Genomic DNA, 22,152 nt, shown 5'->3' on the forward strand with positions numbered 1-22,152 from the left:
CACACCCACACACACCTTTCGCAGTTCGCTCACACTGTTTTCACTCTTTTCCATCGTCGCCATCTTCGAAGCTTGCTTCGCTTTTCAGGGGAGATAACCCGTTTATCACATTCGCTGCTGACTTGTGGGTCAAGGCTATTGCATGTTGTGCTGGATATATAAATTGTTTATTTCAGTCAATGCTTGATTCATAAGTACATTTTTCAGCATGGTGCATCTACAGGAGGGTGCTCCAACAATGATGCATAGTGCCAACATTTAGCGCAAACTTTTCACAACAGTGCATTATTACCACAAAGCGCATACAGCGATTATATAGTAGCAAGTTGCACTAAACATTTGAACAAAATGCATTTTGTTCAAATGTTAACAGCACAGCACCAAGTTTTGCATAAGTGCACAACAGCACTGACCATTTCACAAAAGTGCATAACAGCTGTGACAATTTTACAAAAGTGCATTGACCATTTCAGGCAGATGGCTAACATGCAGATTTCGCTTTTGTCTGTCTTTCTTTGAAAAGTAGGCATGTTCAAGATCGATGAAGTCATGAGCAATTGGGTTAGATGACAGAAAAGATTCAAAAACGTCAGATTCAGTTAGATGACAGAAAAGATTCAAAAACGTCAGATTCAGTGTTTTGGGCACTGTTGAACAGGAACATTCTCTCCTGTTCAACAAATGTGGGTTCAATTCAAAAGCAACATTGTCACAGATAGGCTAGTGTTACATTTCTGTAAAGTTTCAAAAACATCTTCCATGTTTTGGTTACTGTTGAACAGAGGCATATTTTCCTGTTCAAAAAAGTCTGACACAAATTGTCGTAGTTGTGGGTTAAGGTTCGATCTATAGAGTCGTAGAACCGTCATTGTCACAGATAGTGTTACATTTCTGTTTTACATTCAAACGAGTCGTAGAAGTAGTAGTACATTTGCGTTTGGTTGTTTTTTCTTTTAGATTCCTGTCACTCATACTAGCAGTATTGATTGAGGTACATAAATCTGTTGATGTACAGGGATGACTTGTTTGTAATGAATCCTTGTTTCCTCCACATTGAGTTTGCATTGCAGTTGGACAGAAATGAACAGGTGTTAATTGATAAACACATTGATAATGGCTTTTGAGAAAATCAATCAATTCTGCAAAGGAATTAACTTGATGACATCAAAACTGCAGCGCCATTTGAAGAATGGTTACCATTTCTGTTTCTTTGATGGGAATCAAACAAATAAAAACATTGACTATCCAAGTTACTATGAATGGCAATAGTTGACTCCTGAAAAGTAGCAAGGATATAATTTGAGACGATAAACGCCTGATGCAATCCCTCCTCAAGGTCAGTCAACTCAAAACCTTCATCATTCGCAACATCAGTAGGCAACACAGCGGGATTCGTATGTCCAGAAATCATGTCGAAAAAATATTACATTTCAAAAGCATGTCCAACCACAGTTGTTGGCAAGTGTTCGTGTCCGAAGTAGCCTTCAGTGTGTGTATATGTATTCATGTGACAGAGAACGTGACCTCATTGTTCAATCCTCTCTCTCTCTTCTTTCTCATTCGAACGCACACACGCAAGAACGTAGCCTACGCACGCATGCACGCGCACGCACACACACACACACACACACACACACACACCCCGCTGACGCACACAGCAAACCACGCACACACACACTGACTGTCGGCAAGCATCTCTTTTTGTTTTCTTTACCTTTGTTTATTGTGTTTTCGATATTTGTGTTTATTTTTTGCTTGACTTATCTGTTTTATTTTAATGTTTGCTATCCACATCGTGTGATAAATGTTTCTTCTCAGTCTCCGAGTCAGTTTAGTTTCTGCACGCCGCTTTGGTACTCCTTGTTTTTCTAACTGGTGTATTGTGCGCGACTGATTTGCGGATTTATTTTTATTCCTTTCATATGCAGTTGAAGTGTTGTGGGTGTTATTGTCTGTATATGCTATGTTGCGTCTGTGTATGCCTACAAGAATTTTGGGTGTAATGTGCCTGTGGTCTGCTCGCAGTCGAGAACAGAAAACATGGCGGCGCCCTGTGGCAAATTCGTGGAAAGTCTTCCCGACCGCAGATACCAGCGTCGTCCGCGACGCTGGAATAAAACTTTCTCGTTGCTTTTTCAAATATTAAAAAGCTGACTTTCGCTCGCATTTCAATGTATCTATCTATCTATCTATCTATCTATCTATCTGGTGATATATATATATATGAATACCCGCTTCGCCGGGTACGGCTTCGCCGGGAAGAAGTCGAGCCGAATACCCGGCTGCGCCGGGGACCCGGCTGTGCCAGGGACCCGGCTTAGCCGGGTGTACGCCAGCTTTGCCGGCGCACCGCACGAAGAAAGGGAGATAACCGCGCAAAACACTGGAGAAGATAAGGAAGAGTAATACCCGGCTTTGCCGGGACAGTGACCTTCTAAAAATAGTATAACGGGAATATCATGGATTGAGCGTTGTCGACAGTGACCTTCTAAAAATAGAAACGGGATTATGGATTGACGCCACACGAAGGAGGGGAGATAAACGCTGAAAACACTGGAGAAGATCAGGAAGAGTTACTGGGAATGGATCCAGAGAAAAACCAAAATCGGTTCAGCGCTCAGCGCTGAGAGCACGTGTTGAAATATCTCATCGAGCAGGTTGTGTCCGGGGTGTACCTGAATATGGCCACCAAATTTGAAAGAGATCCATGGAGAACTTTGGCCGTGCATCGCGGACACACACACACACACACACACACACACATAAGTCGTATATATATATATATAGACTAGAGGAATACCCGGCTTCGCCGGGGTGAATCGCGAGACAGTGACAGACAGCGTGGCGGTTCACCACAATCACCTTTGAAGGCGAAGTCCTCTCAAACGGGATTGAGAATTTTAGAGCTTATTTCTAAGCCCTATATTATCTGTTATGGCTTCTCAAATGCCAGAACATACAGACAGACAAAAGCCGCCAGACCCGATCACAAACAGAACTCTACAATCCACAGGTGTTGCCTCCACACACACACACACACACACACACACACACACACACACACACACACACACACACACACACACACACACACACACAGAGAGAAGCCGTATATATTTATGTATATATATAAATATATAGAGATAGATGACAGTGGATTTTTCGATAAATACCTTTGCACTTTTACAGTGAGGACAACTTACGTGTACCTGCAAGGAAAACCCACAACTTCTAAGGCGAACAACTCTGCAGAGTCTGCTGTGAAGGGCGACGGTAGTCTCCCTGTCACACTCGACCCCCTTTGAATGAACTTTGTCCCCAAAGTTCCGAACCATGGACCCGCCAAGCTTAGGTCCCTCCCAGGTGGAATGGGAACAGCACGAACATGATTCAGTGGCCTGATCATTTCATGTCGAGTCCCATCGCTGTCGACGACGCCCCCCAGGGCCGGACTAGGCGAAGAGGTGGGCGGGGGGGTTGCCAGTGGTGGCCCAGGGGGATGTCCCCCCTGGCGGCAGGGGCGGATCAGTTCATTTTATGACTGGTTTTTTTCAAAAGTATATTGTGAAGATATGGGTGTGAAGGCGCGAAGCGCCGAGCCGACGGCGCGAAGCGCCTAGCTTGCTAGGGGGGTCCGGGGGCATGCCCCCCCGGAAAATTTTGAAAAAAGGATGCAAAATGGTGCAATCTGGTGCATTCTGAGGATGATCATTACCAGTTTCAGGCAGCAGATTTTGTCACTGATTAATACCCCAAAAATTGAAACTCAATGTAAAATAAAGAAATGCATACCTCATTCAATATTTTTATTTTTTGGCTGGGGGGGGGGGGGGGGGGGTCCGGAAACCCTAGAACCCACCCCCCCCCTCGTTGTGGGGGGACGGGTAGGTCATATTCTGAGATAGGAAAATGGTTGCTCCTTGCATGAAACGGCATAAAATAAGCAATAATACAAAAAAAATTAAATAAGTAAGGTACATGTTTAGGCTAGGGGGGGGGGGGGTTGCGCAACCCCCATAACCCCCCCGGTAGTCCGGCCCTGCCCCCGCCCCTCCGCACAGATTTCGGCTAAAAGTAGGGGGTGGGCGTTTGCTATGTATATGTTACAGTTAATCTGTGAAACCAGGGAATACGTGTATTAACTAAACTATTTTAGGTAATACATGAATTAACTGGGTTTTTTCCGTCAGTTAATTCATGTATTACCTAGTTAATACACGTATTCCCTGGCCAGTTTCACAGATTAACTGTAACATAAACACCCCCTTGCAAGATAAAGTGTCATCACATTTTCACAAGACTTGAAAAAATTGATACAACAATGTCAGAGAAATGTAGTGGGAAAAAACAACACACAGACACACACACACACACACAGACACACACAGACACACACACACACACACACCAATAAATGAAGAAGAAACAAGAACGCTAATTAACCATTCCGTCAAGCGATTGCACGCTAAACTACACCCGTGTTCCTTTTACACACACACGCGCACACGCACACACACACACACACCGCACACACTAAAGATGTGCTTTTTGATCTATGGATATCAGAGAGAAGTACATGCAAGATTAAATGGATCGTGAGCTTTTCTGGCGATAGCCGTCTGTCATATGGAAGTAGTAAGCATCCATGATTAGGAAAACTTTTTGATTGCCAAAGTAATATATTCTACAAACAACTCTGCTCATTTGCAAACTTTATGTCCTGACATTGTAGCCTGCAACTTCAAGAGCACAGATATGGGCCATTCTTTCAACACACACAAAACGGCAAAACTATTAAAACAACTTAAACACACAAAACGGCAAAACTATTAAAACACACAAAACGGCAAACCTATTAAAACACACAAAACGGCAAAACTATTAAAACACACAAAACGGCAAAACTATTAAAACACACAAAACGGCAAAACTATTAAAACACACAAAACGGCAAAACTATTAAAACACACAAAACGGCAAAACTATTAAAACACACAAAACGGCAAAACTATTAAAACACACAAAACGGCAAAACTATTAAAACACACAAAACGGCAAAACAATTAAAACACACAAAACGGCAAAACAATTAAAACACACAAAACGGCAAAACTATTAAACACACAAAACGCCTCCAAATGATATGTCTGACTGGCAGTTTCACTGTGACGTTGATATCTTTTAAGGCAGCAGATGTTTCCGCCGCAAAGTGAAACGGATTCGGAAGAATAAACACACACACACCGTCACACACACACACCGTCACACACACACACACACACACACACACAAACACACACACACACACATACACAAACTGTGACACACACACGCACACGCACGCACACACATACATACACACACACGGCACACACACACACACACACACTTTGGCAGATGTTGAGGCTGGAATCACTTTATTTTCACTGAAGAAAAAAAAATCCACTGTCACAATAAAACATACAAAAATAAATGTTTCTTCCCAACAGATATCAATTATTTTCGTAAATAAGCCTGATCAGCGATGGTGATGATTTTTGGTTTGTGATATCACACATTTCAAATCAATGTTGGTTTCTTTTGGGACTATATTAGTATATATTTTGTAAATAAAAAAACCCCACTATAACAATAGAATCAGGTACCTTTTTCTATTAAAACTGAAAACAAACAACCGGGGCAGGCGTTTTCTAGGTAGTGACCCCTCTGCACAACTTTTGGTCAAAAGTGGGGGGTGGGCGTTTGCTAAATACTGGGCGTTTGCTAGGGATTTTACGGTAAATAACATTTTTAATTACTAATACACTGAAGTATAAATGAAGTAACAATCTGTCAGTCAAGTTGTTTAGAAAGCTTAATCAGGCACGAAATTAGCAAATCCAAAAACAAAGAGACTGCCAACGTTCTAAAAATGATATATTAGGGATAGACACTGAAAGACACAAAGCGGCAGGCGTCTTTCTCTCTCTCTCTCTCTCTCTCTCTCTCTCTCTCTCTCTCTCTCTCTCTCTCTCTCTCTCTCTCTCTCTCTCTCTCTCTCTCAAACCAGAGATACCACAGATGAGGGCCCCAAAGGGGGGGTATCATCACGATCACGGGAAGGGAAATTTTAGCTTTCACGATCACAGTTACCTTGATTTTTGTTTTCACGATCACGAACACCTTGACGAATAGAGGATCATAGTGATACAGCTGTGAAAAATGTACGTTGAAAATAAAATGCTTTGCAATAATGCCCATCAAGATCACGCGAAAACAAAATTAATGACGATCACGATCACGAGACTTGATTTTTTTGTCATCACGGATCACGGGCAAAGTCCCATCACGATCACAGAAATGGACATTTCGGCAATCACGGTCGCAGAAAGGTCAAAAATCCCCAATCACGATCCCGATTTTAAACCCTTTGGGGCCCTCACAGATCTCTGCTCAAACACACACACACACACAACACACACACAGGCTGACCAAGACCACGAGCTATCTCGAAGGGAAGTTACTGGTAAGCTTTAAGTACTTCCTCGCGAGTGATATCCCTTGCGTCCTCTGCTGTGGAAAATGCTTGGTACACTGTCTTTATGATACAACCCTTGGTGGTAAGTAAAGTTGCACATTACAGTACACTCAGTTATAACCAAACACATGGACAGACATAGAAATGAACACATGTGACCTGTTTTTAACCACAGATTGGTTTGTAGTGTGTTGTAATGGGTCGGTACTAATACAACAAAGTATAAACCATGTCCAACCTCCGCCTGTGGTCCAACCAGGTTTGTTTTGTAATATAACCGACTGTAGTCTTTCTATGGAAGTAGTGGTCCAGTGAACGATACCTTCCGCCTGTGGTCCAACGAGGTTTGTTTTGTAATATAACCGACTGTGGTCTTGTGCCCAAAGCCTTTCTGAGTTGTTTCCTTGTCTTGTTCTAACTCGTGTGTCGGTCTTAGACGTTCAGTATGCCATTGTGACGATTGTCAGTGCCGGTTTTTTTTCCAGCAGGAGAGCTTGACCTTCCATGAATAATTCTGTGTGAGTTGTGCTGTCTTCATATCTTCCCATGCTAATTATGTTTAAAGGCACAGTAAGCCTCCCGTAAACCATCACAGAGCTCCCCGAGCGTCTTCATACAGTACAAGCATACTTCCATTTAAACGCTCACCGAACGGGAACATCCTGGCTGCTTTCTGTCCAGCGTGAGAAATTTTCAAAGAATTTATTTTCGTGGACTTGGCCCTTTACAACAATGGCGCCTCGTTGTGAATATCCCGGAAATCACGCCCGGACAGTACGCCTCCCGTAAACCATCACAGATACTGTCAGGCTTTTACACACAGTACAAACACCCTTCCTTTTGAGCGCTCACCAAACGGGAACATCCTAGGTGCCCTACATAAAGAGCGAGCAATTTTTAAAGAATTAATTTTGCAGATTGTCTCGAACACTTTTTGGACCCATCCTGAACTCAGGTCAAAAATGAGTTACTTCCCTTAAACTGGCGATAGCCGTGGATCGATGATAATCAGAATGTTTTTGGACCGTGGTGCGTTTTTGCGCTAGACCTAACTTTTAAAATGTAAATAATAAATTGACAGTGTGTTTTCATCAAGACAAGATCAGTGCAATTCGAAGTTGTGAAAGTTTGAAAAAAGAAAAGCCCGGAAGCAGGGTCACGCAAGGGTCGTAGCAGACGACGGTTTATGCGCCATATCGCCGTTCCTCTCAACGGTCAAAAGCCATCGCTAGAGTTCTTGTGAACCACAGCCGTTTGTTTCGTGCATAAAAACGTGCGATTGTAGATAAGCTCACATCGAGTCGCATTCAAATGACTAACTGACGACTACATTGTGAAAAAGAGAAACTGGATCACACGGGTTCACGATGGCTCAGGGGTAAGATAAACCACGCAAAAATTATTCTTTGAAAATTGTTCGCTCTTTACGGAGGGCACCAAGGATGGATGTTCTCAATCGGTGAGTGTTTAAATGAAAGGGTGTTTGTACTGTGTGTAAAAGCCTGACGGTATCTGTGATGGTTTACGGGAGGCTTACTGTGCCTTTAACAGCCATAAAGACAACAGATGAAATGAGAACGAACAGTTACACACACAACCTGCATTGCATATCTTTCCTTTATCAGGCATGAGATTTTATGCCATGGCCCATAGCATAGACCTATACTAATATAGGTCCCTGCCCATAGTAATGGATTTCAGGCATTTTTACAGTTCCAGAGATTCAATCAGATCTGCAGATTGCACAATTTTGCATCATTCTTTCAGATGGGGTGGGGGAGGGGGTACATGCATTCTAGCTTTTTTATTTTTTTATTTACAATTTCGTGATCTCATGCCTGCTTATCCTATAAAGTCAAACCTTTTCCTCTGAAAAATTACCAGTGTTATAACAGCAGTAAGCTAAAAAAGAAAAATAAAATAAAAATATTTTAAAAAAAACCAAGAAATACGAACAAAAAAACCAATCAAACAAAGAAACAAACAAAACTGTTATTATTTGCTTTTATTTTTCAGGAACAAGGTGGATGTAAATGATGCAACTGGCTGATAACTATGGCATACAGAGGCAAAGTCTTGTCCCTCTATTGTAATATATTTCGCATGGCGCGGAACTGGAGATCACCAACTGGGCAACCCAAAGAAACCGAAGAAGAGAAAAAATACATTATTGCAGAAGCCAGGAAACTTTTTAGGAAAAACAAAAATGTATGTTGGTAGAACAAGCTGTGTATTGCTTTTCATAGCTAGATATGCATTGTGAATGTGAGAGCTATCATGCAGCAGTGCGCTTAACTGATGTGTCACTGAAGCGTTTGTGTGAAAGTCATTTGAGGTTATTGTAAATGCAACATAATAAGGAAGCACGTCAGCTGGTGTAAAAACCAGATTTTAATCATGTGTTGCTGCTACAGCTTGCTCAGACATTAGTAGCTGTTTTATGACAAATTCTGTTCCCTTTAAACAGAAAACCATACAGTGGAACCCCCCTTTAAAGAGCCGCCAATTTGAGACTCCTTTTATTTATTTAAATGGGAGATTTATATAGCGCTTAACTTTCTCTAAGCGCTTTACATATTAATTTCTGCCGTGTGAGATGGAATTTTTTACACAATATATCACGCATTCACATCGGCCAGTAAATCTCAAGCCATTACGGCGAATATTTACTTTTCACGGCCTATTATTCCAAGTCACACGGGTATTTGGTGGACATTTTTTATCTATGCCTATACAATTTTGCCAGGAAAGACCCTTTTGTCAATCGTGGGATCTTTAACGTGCACACCCCAATGTAGTGTACACTTTCCCTTTTCAGACCCGGTTTTCACATATGTGACCCGTTCTCACAAAAGGGGGCCTAAGTCGGAATTTGGATATTTGGAGTTATGCATATCACTGGAAACTGCATTTAATAAGCTTTAATTTGATACCAAAAAGAAGTTTGTGTGAAAAAAATTGCGGAAGTTAAGTAAGTTACAACCGGACTATGTTCAAGGACGCCATTTTGAGAAAATCGCGATTTTTTCCTTCCCTAATTATAGTGTTGTGAGCGAATTTGTGTCTTTGAAGACATAATTAACACATTTAAATAATAAAACTCAACAAAATATTTCGGAATATGAAAGATTAGGGTATAAAGAGGTCAGAAATGCAAAAAAATGAAAATCACCCAAGTAGGCCCTCACTGCCTTTCCCAGCCGATAGCTCGGAACGGCTCGCTGCGACTTAGGCCCCCGTTTGTGAGAACGGGTCACATATTTCCTGTTCATAACCTCTGTAAATGTACCCCCATTTTAAGACACCGTCCTTTTCAAGACCTGATTTTTTCAGATTTGTGTAGGTCTTGAATTGGGGGTCCACTGCGCCTGGCTTTGGATGGTTAGTGCAGGCAGAACATAACTCGCCAGCTCTACGCCTTGTAACCCTTTTTTGTTTTGCATGAAATGTTCTTCTTTTGTTGAAAAAAACAAACTTGATAAGCTGTTTTATGTCTTGCTGGTTTTATATGAAATGCTCTGGTGCTCTCTTGAAAATGTTTATTGCTGTTGCAGGTCACAGAAGAACAGGAGATAAGAGAACATGTCAGGGAATGTGAAACGAGGATTGAACTTGGTAAAACAAATAATATGTTCTTATTGTACTTGTCACGTTTCTGCAGAACTTGTGGAAATTTAGATATGGATGCTATCAATTGCATACATACTTTAAACTCAAATGATCTTTGGTTCATGACTTTATTTTGATAAAGTGACGCTTAGCTTTGTAAAGTGAGCAGATCTTTACTGTGATGTTCTTTACTTGTAAAATGTGTGTGATGTGAACTGAGCTGTCGGTGAATATGAAACTTTCTCTGTTAGTGCTTGCGTGGTGTTTTGAATTCCTGTATCTATTCCTGCTTTTTGGTTATGCATTTCTACCTATGTTGAAATAAGGTGCCAAGAGCTTTGTGTATTAAAAACCTTTTTTTTTCTTACAGCTCTTCATTATGGTACCCCCTACCCAAGACAAGTGAGTGAAATCTTCTCTCCCTCTCTCTTTGGAATGCACACATAAACACCACACACACTCTGTCTATCTTTTGAAAGATGTAGCTGTAGCTGAGAAAAGAAGTCACGTTTCACATCCACCTAAATGCTGTTTAGGCAATTTGTCATTGTAAAAGTGTGCTGTGTGTGTTATTTCCCATTCAGAACACCTTGTTATGTTAAACGTTGTCTGTACTTGTGTTATGCTAATCACCTTTATATTATGTTCATGTTGCAGGTCAATATACCACAGAGCACTTTGCCACCAACAAGCACAAGACTCAAGAAAGCACAAAAAAGATCCATAGAACAGTCAAAACCAGTTTATCTCAAGTCGTATGATGACACTGATAAGTGAAATGTGAATAAGGTTCTACTTGGGCATCTGTGTGTGTGTGTGTGTGTGTGTGTGTGTGTGTGTGTGTGTGTGTGTGTGTGTGTGTGTGTGTGTGTGATATGCATACATCTACGTTGCTAGTTGTATACATGTATTGAGAAGAGAAAGATCTAGACATTGGTGACAATGTGTGCTTCATAGAGATTTGGTCATTGTTATGTGCATTTCATGAATTAAATCTTTGAATTTGCCTTCATGTGTTATTTGGTCATGAAGTTGTGGTTAAAGAAATAGTCACTTTGCTTGCCTCATACTCATACCAAAGCAAACCTGAGACGGCACAAAAAGAAAGGCATCATTCATATCTGATCTTAAAGTAAAACTACCAATCTCAAGTCACCTTAACTTTGTTTTAAAGCAGCGCCATGGATTGATATTGCTTTGAGCTTACTATTGTATCCTTGTCATGATGCTGAAGTTAATCCCCGTGTGGCACAATATTCTGCACATTGTATTTACCAGAACTACACTCGTACATTATCAGATTTCTTTTTCATCTCTTTAACCTCTGCCATATATATACAATATGCAGAGACACTTTTGCTCTGTTTCCTACATGCTTTCATTTACATCACATGCATGTGCTTGAAACAAAACTCGGGTGTGCTTTTGATTGTTTTAATTGAAATGTGACGTACGAGATGCAAACACCCAATGGTATTTCAAACAAACTGTATGATTTTCATGCCTATAGTCATAAAACAAAACAAAATAAATACATTAAAAAAATCGAACGTGAGGTAAAGGTGTCAGTAACTGTTGATACCAACAAAATTATAAATTCACCTGAGTCAGTGGATTCATGAATAATAATCTCTTGCACATATAAATAGTGGAAGGAAAAAGATGTGTGAACGGTTTCACAGACAAAAAAAACCACCACAAAACTTCCATCTGACCATGACCAGTTATTAGCATTCTCTACAGGCGAGAGCAACAATGGCAACAATGTGTAGCTAAACGGTACCCAGAGCAGTTCATTCAATCAATTGAACCAGATGACTAGAGTTGCTGTAAACGTATATGGACATTTTTAGTATAGCCAGTGATGTACACACAGCCAACAGCTGTAACATGAAAAAGTGTTCCTAAAAGTCTGTGAAAAAAAACAACACCATGCAACTTGAATGTATGCTTTGTATTTAACTCATTTATGCAAATCACATACAAAATAAAGTATAGCGGCAATTTCTTAAATGTAAACATGGTCAAAAATTTGCTCGATATAAACTGAGTCAGTGTTAAGAATCACCACACCACACATGACGAGAACTAAGCAACATTCAGGTCCACAAATACACATTTCGGTATATATTTTTGAAATACATGGTTCAAACTACACAACAGTTTTCCAAGAAGCAATCAAAGTTGTTTTCACTTTTAGAGCAAGTTTACATGAAAAGAACTCTATCAGACGTAAGTTCTGAATAGATTCCTCTCTCTCACTGAATTACATTTCAGAAACCTGACATTCCACTCTTATGTTTTGTAAGTTGTGGAAAAGCTTTCATTTACTGCTGCATGAAGCTTGTATGTGTTCATCTGTATCTACATTGTACTTTATTTGCATACCATGCATCCAGAGCAGTTTCTGTATTCCCTGAACTTTTAACATGCATGTAAGTGCACTGAAGATAATTCTTACTTCAGCAGTATTGTTTTCTAATGAGAGGCAAGACTGATGTCGCCAGTGACTTATGTTAGTACAAAACAGGATGACTGATTCAGCCTATGCTGATGGGCTAATAGGAGTGACAACAAAGAACAGATGGATGTGTAGCCCCAGGAATCGCTCAGACACTGGTGATACGTGCCTTTTGGAGGTAGTTATTCACTACAAGGTTGTCAAAAATTTGCTGTGGCAGCCAGCTTTCCCAGCGTATCAGGAACTGAAAAAAGAAAAGTTTTGTTTGTAAATCACAGTTGGCTTCAATACAGTTTCTTTTTAAATTTGCAAACTGAGACGAGTTGAATTATAAGTTTTGAGGCATTGGAGAGGGTGGGATTTGTTTAATCGACCAGTTTTGCATCATCAGATCACAAAACAAAGACTAGCTTCTTATTTTGGTGCAGACAAAAATTGGAAGTACATGTAGCTTGCAGTCTCTTTTTATATTTAGTCAAGTTTTGACTAAATATTTTAACATCGAGGGGGAATCGAAACGAGGGTCGTGGTGTATGTGCGTGTGTCTGTGTGTGTGTCTGTGTGTCTGTGTGTGTGTGTAGAGCGATTCAGACTAAACTACTGGACCGATCTTTATGAAATTTGACATGAGAGTTCCTGGGTATGAAATCCCCGAACGTTTTTTTCATTTTTTTGATAAATGTCTTTGATGACGTCATATCCGGCTTTTCGTGAAAGTTGAGGCGGCACTGTCACGCCCTCATTTTTCAACCAAATTAGTTGAAATTTTGGTCAAGTACTCTTCGACGAAGCCCGGGGTTCGGTATTGCATTTCAGCTTGGTGGCTTAAAAATTAATTAATGACTTTGGTCATTAAAAATCTGAAAATTGTAAAAAAAAATAAAAATTTATAAAACGATCCAAATTTACGTTTATCTTATTTTCCATCATTTGCTGATTCCAAAAACATATAAATATGTTATATTCGGATTAAAAACAAGCTCTGAAAATTAAATATATAAAAATTATTATCAAATTTTTTTTTCGAAATCAATTTAAAAACACTTTCATCTTATTCCTTGTCGGTTCCTGATTCCAAAAATATATAGATATGATATGTTTGGATTAAAAACACGCTCAGAAAGTTAAAACGAACAGAGGTACAGAAAAGCGTGCTATGCAGCATAGCGTAACCACTACCCCGCTCTTCTTGTCAATTTCACTGCCAATGCTGTGAGCGGTGGACCACGAGTATACGGTCTTGCTGCGTTGCATTGCGTTCAGTTTCATTCTGTGAGTTCGACAGCTACTTGACTAAATATTGTATTTTCGCCTTACGCGACTTGTTATGATGTCTTTGCGTTCACTGATAGCTACACACTGCGAAAAGGCTGATTTTAGATTTTATTTACAGGTTAAATTTGCTAGTGAAAATTGAAAGTCACATCAGGGAACATGCAATACCGTTGTTAAAAACATCTCTCATACGAAACAGCAACAATTAAGCTGACTGAATGTACAAGCGTAACTCACATTTGGAAAATCTGTAAGCTGGTTGCTCCCATCCACCAGGTAGCGGGCTCCAACTCGGCCCTGAGTGACAGCACTTTCCAAGGCATCAATGACAGGTGCCAGAGTACTTGCGGCACTCTTGCTGAGCTCCGTCACTGTTTTGTACTGGTTATCCAGGTAGTCTTGGCCATACATCTGCAGTGCCTCTTCTGGGGCATCTTCCTTCATTTTGTCAAATTCGCTGCGAATCTGAGGCAGCTGCACAACAAAAAGAATGCTGGGTTATAAAAACTGTAAGCAAGTGCAGAAACACTTGATCGTTTGGCTTTTCAAGGCTCAAGACTCAAAAATGTTAATGTCTTTATAAAAAAAACAAGGAAAATTGCCTTGCAGTGTCAGGCGGTTTAAACCATAAATAACATCTCAATCACTAACGGTTTAAAATTCCACCAAAAAGAACAATAACATTCTTTGCAATCACTCATGGATACAGACACACACACACACACACACACACGTACGCATGCACACACACACACACACACACCACACACACACACACTACACACACACTACACACACACACACACACACACACACACACACACACACACCACACACACACTCCCTCCAGTCAGACAGGTGTGAGTTTGGGCGAAATCATTATTGTTATTATTAAATTGCAGTTGGCTCTCACTTCACATAACGTTCTTTTCAACACCCAGTACAGGTGGCTTTCTGGCTGAGTTCCATCAGCCTTAATACACTCAGAAGTGACCGGTACTGTAGGCATAAAATGGTGTGTATGACTCGCAGTTTGTACACGAGTGTACAGTTAAAGAAAAACGACAATGGGTGGTCGTCTGAGTCAGGTTGAAACCGTCAGTTGGGACCGAAACTGACAGGTGGTCGCTATGGAAAAGTGAATTATATAGTGAATACCGTCAGGGATCCTTTGGAGTGGTCGTTATCGAAGTGTGGTCGTTATTGAAGTGTGGTCGTTATTGAAGTGTGGTCGTTATTGAAGTGTGGTCGTTATTGAAAGGTAGTCGCCAAGGCAGGTTGGACTGTATGAGTTACATTTTAAGTTAACAGGACTGACCGTATGCATAAAAGTGATATTGTTAATTCATTTTCCATGTCTACTCAACTTTCTCAGGTTTTGTAACAGCGGATATTGATACCGCATCATTTTTTGCATCTGAAGTGCATGATGCTCAAACCTAATGTAGCTGAGTGCACGCAGCACAACAATCACCTTTGGAGTCAAAGGCCAGTCAAACAGAATTGAGAATTTTAGAGCTTGATTAATAGTCCTATAAACACTGCCATAGGTACGCAAAGGTTCCCAAGAGCAGCCAGACCCCAGTACAAACAGCTACTCCACATCTCACTGGCGTGCTGTCTTCCAATCCCCAGTACAAACAGCTACTCCACATCTCACTGGCGTGCTGTCTTCCAATCCCCAGTACAAACAGCTACTCCACATCTCACTGGCGTGCTGTCTTCCAATCCCCATTACAAACAGCTACTCCACTCTTCCAATCCCCATTACAAACAGCTGCTCCACATCTCACTGGTGTGCTGTGTTCCAATCCCCATTACAAACAGCTGCTCCACATCTCACTGGTGTGCTGTCTTCCAATCCCCAGTACAAACAGCTACTCCACATCTCACTGGCGTGCTGTCTTCCAATCCCCAGTACAAACAGCTACTCCACATCTCACTGGCGTGCTGTGTTCCAATCCCCAGTACAAACAGCTACTCCACATCTCACTGGCGTGGTGTCTTCCAATCCCCACTACAAACAGCTACTCCACATCTCACTGGCGTGCTGTCTTCCAATCCCCACTACAAACAGCTACTCCACATCTCACTGGCGTGCTGTCTTCCAATCCCCAGTACAAACAGCTACTCCACATCTCACTGGCCTGCTGTCTTCCAATCCCCACTACAAACAGCTACTCCACATCTCACTGGCGTGCTGTCTTCCAATCCCCACTACAAACAGCTACTCCACATCTCACTGGCGTGCTGTCTTCCAATCCCCAGTACAAACAGCTACTCCACATCTCACTGGCGTGCTGTCTTCCAATCCCCAGTACAAACAGCTACTCCACATCTCACTGGCGTGCTGTCTTCCAATCCCCAGTACAAACAGCTACTCCACATCTCACTGGCGTGCTGTCTTCCAATCCCCAGTACAAACAGCTACTCCACATCTCACTGGCGTGCTGTCTTCCAATCCCCAGTACAAACAGCTACTCCACATCTCACTGGCGTGCTGTCTTCCAATCCCCAGTACAAACAGCTACTCCACATCTCACTGGCGTGCTGTCTTCCAATCCCCAGTACAAACAGCTACTCCACATCTTACTGGCGTGCTGTCTTCCAATCCCCAGTACAAACAGCTACTCCACATCTCACTGGCGTGCTGTCTTCCAATCCCCAGTACAAACAGCTACTCCACATCTCACTGGCGTGCTGTCTTCCAATCCCCAGTACAAACAGCTACTCCACATCTCACTGGCGTGCTGTGTTCCAATCCCCACTACAAACAGCTACTCCACATCTCACTGGCGTGCTGTCTTCCAATCCCCAGTACAAACAGCTACTCCACATCTCACTGGCGTGCTGTCTTCCAATCCCCAGTACAAACAGCTACTCCACATCCCACTGGCGTGCTGTCTTCCAATCCCCAGTACAAACAGCTACTCCACATCCCACTGGCGTGCTGTCTTCCAAGTACCAAAAACGTTGAGCTACTATAAATAGCTCATGCTTTGGCAGGGAGACAACTCCATCAATGCAAGAGCAACTGCCTGTGACAAAGGGGGACTACTGCGTCACCCTGTCACACAAACACAGGGAATACAGTAACCACTTACAGCAGCCCTGTTTTGTAAACCAGTGGCTCCATAAAAATTTCCAGGCTCCACCAGGATGACCTTCACCCCAAACTGTTGCATCTCATGTCGCAACGCATCCGAGAAAGCTTCAACTCCATAACTGCTGACAGAAAACGCTGACATGGAAGGGAGAGAAATGCGGCCTGTTGCTCCGGTGACATTGACCACTCGACCTGTTGACCAAACATGTAAAGGAGATTACTTCTGGGAGAAAGAAATGTTCAGAATCTCAATGAAAACAGAAAACAGACACGTCAAATTTTGCTAAATGGAACAATCAAGGAAAGATTAAAAAAGTAAAATACCATCTTAATTCTTTCTGCACACATTGTGTTTTAAACAAAGCAACTTTTACATGTAATAAAATCAGTGCCAGGACTGCCTGTTTACTTGCCTGTCTACCATTATAAAAAGGTCTACATTCATAAGCAGCCCACCAAAGGCAGTTGGTATCACTTTTGTCTAAAACAGACTCTTAAACAGATAACTGGTTTCCCCAGCACAGCCTCCTTGCTCCTCCACAGTGCTCCAAACCAAAACAGACAACAAACACACACATACACACTTGCATAAGACTTCAAACAACAGCACTAGAGTGCTCACCTTTTTCCCTGCGAATGAGTGGTAGGCAGGCCTTGGTCATTCGAATAGTGCCAAAAAGATTAACATCAGCGATTTTCTTGTAGGTATCCAATGGGGTAAACTCCACGTCTCCTCTTTGCAGTACCCCAGCATTGTTCACCAGTGTCCACAACCCTGTCAACACAATCACAGATGCATTGCTGAATAACAATTCAGTAAAACATAACACATGAACCTGAATTTGACAGAAACAAAGTACTACAGAGGAGCCTGCATTTCTATTTGTAATAATGTACATGTATACCCAGACAAACCTGAGAAAATCAAGCCTTAAAAAGAAGGGAGCATCGAATCAGAGGTAAATTTACAGAGTGTATCAACAAAAAATATAAAAAAGCAAGGTCTGGGAAATTCTTAAATTGGGGGGTCTTAAAAAGGAGGTTCCACTTTAGTACACACACACACACACACACACACACACACACACTCACACACACACACACACACACACACACACACACACACACACACACACACACACACACACACACACACACACACACACACACACACATGCACATACACACACACGCGCGCACACACACTGAAACATTAAAAACAGTTTTTAATTGTGATTTACATATTTTTGTCACAGCTTAGTACATTTACAGAATTTCATGGAATTCTTAGATAAGCAATCTTTCTATCGTTATAGAAAAAAGTGATGCATGTTTGGAATAAAAAGAATGTGCAAGATACCTGTTTTCTGTCTGGAAAAACTAACAGTTCTTTTTGGTAGCAGAACAGTACCTTGGATGCAAATCAAGAGACATTTTTTCACAAAACTGATCTTTTCAGACAAGTATTAAAAAAATACTCCCATGGAAACGCATTCTTCATTAGTTCATGTCCAAATGACAGCTCTCAGAAGTAAAAATTAAAGACCCCCCCCCCCCCCCCCCGAAAAAGAAGAAAACACACACACACACAAACAACAAACAGAAAAACAACAAAAAATAGCACAAACACAAAATCCCACCCAAGAATGTACCTTTGCTGGGGAATTGCTCCTTGATGTAGTTGACACAACTGTTCACGCTATCATCATCTGTTATATCAAGCTGCAGGACATGCAGACGACCAGTAGCATCAGACTTCAAAACCTGGGCTCCGTCAGATGATTTGTCAAGGCAGCCAGCCACCACTGTGAACCCCACTGAACTCAGTCTTCGTGCCAAAGCATGGCCAAATCCTGCCGTACAAAGAATACATGTACAAAATAAACACAGAAGCAGAAACCTGAAAAGAATACCAGCATACATCAAGGAAAATTGGGTATTAAAAAGGAGGGAGTCTTGAAATAAGGGGGTAAATTTACAGAGGTTGCGAGCGCGGGGGATGTAGCTCAGTCGGTAACGCGCTGGATTTGTATCCGGTTGGCCGCTGTCAGCGTGAGTTCGTCCCCACGTTCGGCGAGAGATTTATTTCTCAGAGTCAACTTTGTGTGCAGACTCTCCTCGGTGTCCGAACACCCCCGTATGTACACGCAAGCACAAGACCAAGTGCGCACGAAAAAGATCCTGTAATCCATGTCAGAGTTCGGTGGGTTATAGAAACACGAAAATACCCAGCATGCTTCCTCCGAAAGCGGCGTATGGCTGCCTAAATGGCGGAGTAAAAACGGTCATACACGTAAAAGCCGTGGGAGTTTCAGCCCATGAACGAACAAACAAACAGAGGTTGCGAACAAAAAGTCGGAGAGAGCAGGGTCTTAAAAGGGGGACTCTTAAAACAAGAAATTCCTCCGAGGTAGGAAAAACACCCCCGTTGGTCAAAGGGAAATAACCATTCTCACTGCCACCAACTGAGAAGGTTATTTCCCTTTGACCATTAATATGTCCCTCTATAAGTCCTTGTAGAATCTTAATCCACCAATAACTCCCTAACCGTGTGTTTGACTGGTCCCAATTTTTGTAAGGACCGTCTCAGGAATGTATAGAACCTGTTCACCAAGTTTGGTGACGATCGGTCCGTTCATTCTTGAGATCTATATGCGAACACAAACAAACAAACAAACAAACACATCGACCGAATCCTATACACACCCCTATACCGGGGGTGTAATAAGGGGACATAAAAGAGGGTTCCACTGCAAAGTTAATCAACACCATCACCTCAACCTTCATAAGATGATGCCAAATTGGATTTTGACATGTTATTGTATGTGACAAACTGACCATGTACCATACTGTTCGAATATTCTTTTTCAACCAATTTCATCTGAAATCATTAGCTGGTTGTCTTAAAAATGAAATGTTGATGCATGCTTCATTCTGGAAAAAGTACCCCCAAATGGCTCTATTAATCATAATAGGCCCATGAAATCTTAGAACAGAATCCATGTTAAAAGTAATATTAGCTTTCATATATATATATACCATGCCACTCTAATTTACTTGAGTCTAATGTCTTTGTGTGACCCTGATCATGTTATCATCTACTGGTACTTCTAATCAAGTTGCCCGGGACTTAAATTATCACTTTCACACAATTAATCACATTATCTCCTGTGTGATATGGGTCAGAAACTATACATGCTACCTCGACCTGCTACAAGCTTTGCAATCACTTATCAGTAAAACTATGTGATGATTTACAGGTAACCAGAAGTTGGCATTAGATCGTAGTCAAAATCAGGTTTTTGTGTGACAGTGTGTGTTTTTTTTTCTCCATCTGAACTATCCAAATCTTTCTATCCTGTGAAGATTTACTTCATTTTTTCGCTTCTCCCCTACTAAGTGAAGACCCTGAGTGCTGTACGAAAGAAAAATAAGAAGAAGGCTGACTTAAAGTTAAACTGAGCGACTGAAAATGTAACTTTACATATAATTTATATGACCTATATGGAAGTGATTTGAACAAAGCTATTTTCACACATTCATCAAAATGTATGTGAATTAAATGGATGTCCTGAACTCTTCAGCATGAATAGGATATGTGCCTGGCTTCAAGAATTTATATAAGGCAAAGGAAATTGAATTAGCCAGGGTCCACCCTCTACTAAGAATGAAAGATTGACTGACAGGGAACTTGATGTATAATGGCATCCCTATTTAATTACCCATTCTCATTATAATTACTTCACAAGCTAACCATGTAGCAATCTTTCTTTTGGTACTTATGTTTTTTTTACCACAGCTTCTTAACATGGTAAACACTGATAACTTTAATTTAATTTACAAAAAAAATCTTAATCACTTACCAGAATCACATCCAGTAATAAGCACAACTTTATTGGCTGGATCCACTCTGCGACTGATGGCAAATCTGATCACAGAGACGACAAGGTAGACGAATGCTACAGACAGAATGCTCAGTCCCACTTCCCGCTGTGCCACAAAAAAGGGCAGGAAGGCGAGTGCCATCAAATAGGCAAACTCAAAGACTTGAAGGCCAAGGAACTGCTTCACCTCCATGGTTTTGCTGTTTGTCTCACAGCTTTCTGACAAAAGAGACATCATATTGCATGCAATAGGAGCTACATTGCAAAACCAACATTAAGTCATCATTAAGCTACAGAAGAAGTTTCAGAGAATTTGTCAACTCTCAAATATTATACCTGTTTATTCGCAAGGGTAGGCATTACATGTAGTGATTTATAGACAATTAATTGCCTTTCCGAACAACTTCGTGCAAATTATTAATTAAATAAGGGTTGCTAATTCAGTGCATAAAAGTATATCACTACATATGTCCCTTGTTTTCGAATCTCTCCGTCGGTTTTTTTCGTTTTATGATCTTCAAGGATTTGATTTTTATGTGGGACTTATTTGAAGGACTTATATATTATATAGTTTCTTTCTGTTTCCTTCCCTTGTGAGAAAATAATATAGGGCTCGAGCTGCTCCAGGGCTTGTTTTAACCAGGGACCTATATTTAGATATAGGTCTATGTTTTAACAATGCAAAAGTACTGCTAAGACTTCTGTCCAAGATTTTAACACCATTTATTATTCTGCATAATTGCATCCATGGGCATCTACAAAAATGAACAACTGCCACTGTGAACCTGCAATGTATCGATCCTGATCCTGAACCCAAATAGCAGTAATCTTTGTGTGCAACAACTTACAGTGGTTGTGTTTGTGTGCGAGTGTGTGCGTACGTGAGTGTGCCCGCCTGTGTGTAAGCAAGGGTGATCGAATAGCATAACAACGAAAAACTCACAAGAGCTTGTCAGGAGCAACTGTCACGGCAGTTGTGTGGTTAGCTATCTCAGTATCTGAGCGGCGAGAAAGGCACTCACTTGTTCAGTGTCAACCACGGGAAGGACTTCGAGCGAAGCAAGGGGCATAATCCAGTCCGAATGCGAGGTTGTGCAGGGAACCTTGCACTTCCGCTTTCGACCACAGGGTCGCACTGAAGTTTATTTTTTTCATTTCTCACACAAGTTATCACTTTCTTAGTGTTCGTGATTAGATGATTAGTTGAAATTGGAAACTAAGTGGAGTCACTGATACATAACCCCATCATTGTTCTTTCAAAACAATGCAACAAATAGTGGTGGGGGATTTAATATCCTAG

General features: G+C 41.2%; 2 protein-coding genes across 4 annotated transcripts; one reads left to right on the top strand and one right to left on the bottom strand.

Annotated features, from left to right (window-relative positions):
• Nucleotides 1–6,452: 6,452 nt before the first annotated feature.
• Nucleotides 6,453–11,133, top strand: LOC138960309 (LYR motif-containing protein 1-like). Its single transcript, XM_070332157.1, has 5 exons — nt 6,453–6,599; nt 8,534–8,725; nt 10,072–10,132; nt 10,497–10,528; nt 10,784–11,133. The coding sequence occupies exons 2-5, from the start codon at nt 8,573–8,575 to the stop codon at nt 10,901–10,903; spliced, it is 366 nt and encodes a 121-aa protein (XP_070188258.1). The 5' UTR covers nt 6,453–6,599; nt 8,534–8,572; the 3' UTR covers nt 10,904–11,133.
• Nucleotides 11,134–11,442: 309 nt separating this feature from the next.
• LOC138960308 (D-beta-hydroxybutyrate dehydrogenase, mitochondrial-like) lies at nt 11,443–21,944 on the bottom strand. 3 transcript variants are annotated; one of them, XM_070332154.1, is made up of 7 exons: nt 21,796–21,944; nt 20,832–21,071; nt 18,621–18,821; nt 17,591–17,743; nt 16,967–17,160; nt 14,100–14,336; nt 11,443–12,831 (listed from the first exon to the last, which is right to left on the bottom strand). In XM_070332154.1, the coding sequence occupies exons 2-7, from the start codon at nt 21,043–21,045 to the stop codon at nt 12,736–12,738; spliced, it is 1,095 nt and encodes a 364-aa protein (XP_070188255.1). In that variant the 5' UTR covers nt 21,046–21,071; nt 21,796–21,944; the 3' UTR covers nt 11,443–12,735. The 3 variants fall into 3 exon arrangements, with proteins under 3 accessions (XP_070188255.1, XP_070188257.1, XP_070188256.1); XM_070332156.1 differs by having other exon boundaries at nt 21,875–21,938; XM_070332155.1 differs by having other exon boundaries at nt 20,832–21,067; nt 21,796–21,924.
• Nucleotides 21,945–22,152: the final 208 nt, after the last annotated feature.

This window comes from Littorina saxatilis, linkage group LG2, assembly GCF_037325665.1.
Source record: "Littorina saxatilis isolate snail1 linkage group LG2, US_GU_Lsax_2.0, whole genome shotgun sequence".
In the NCBI taxonomy this organism is placed as follows: domain Eukaryota; kingdom Metazoa; phylum Mollusca; class Gastropoda; order Littorinimorpha; family Littorinidae; genus Littorina; species Littorina saxatilis.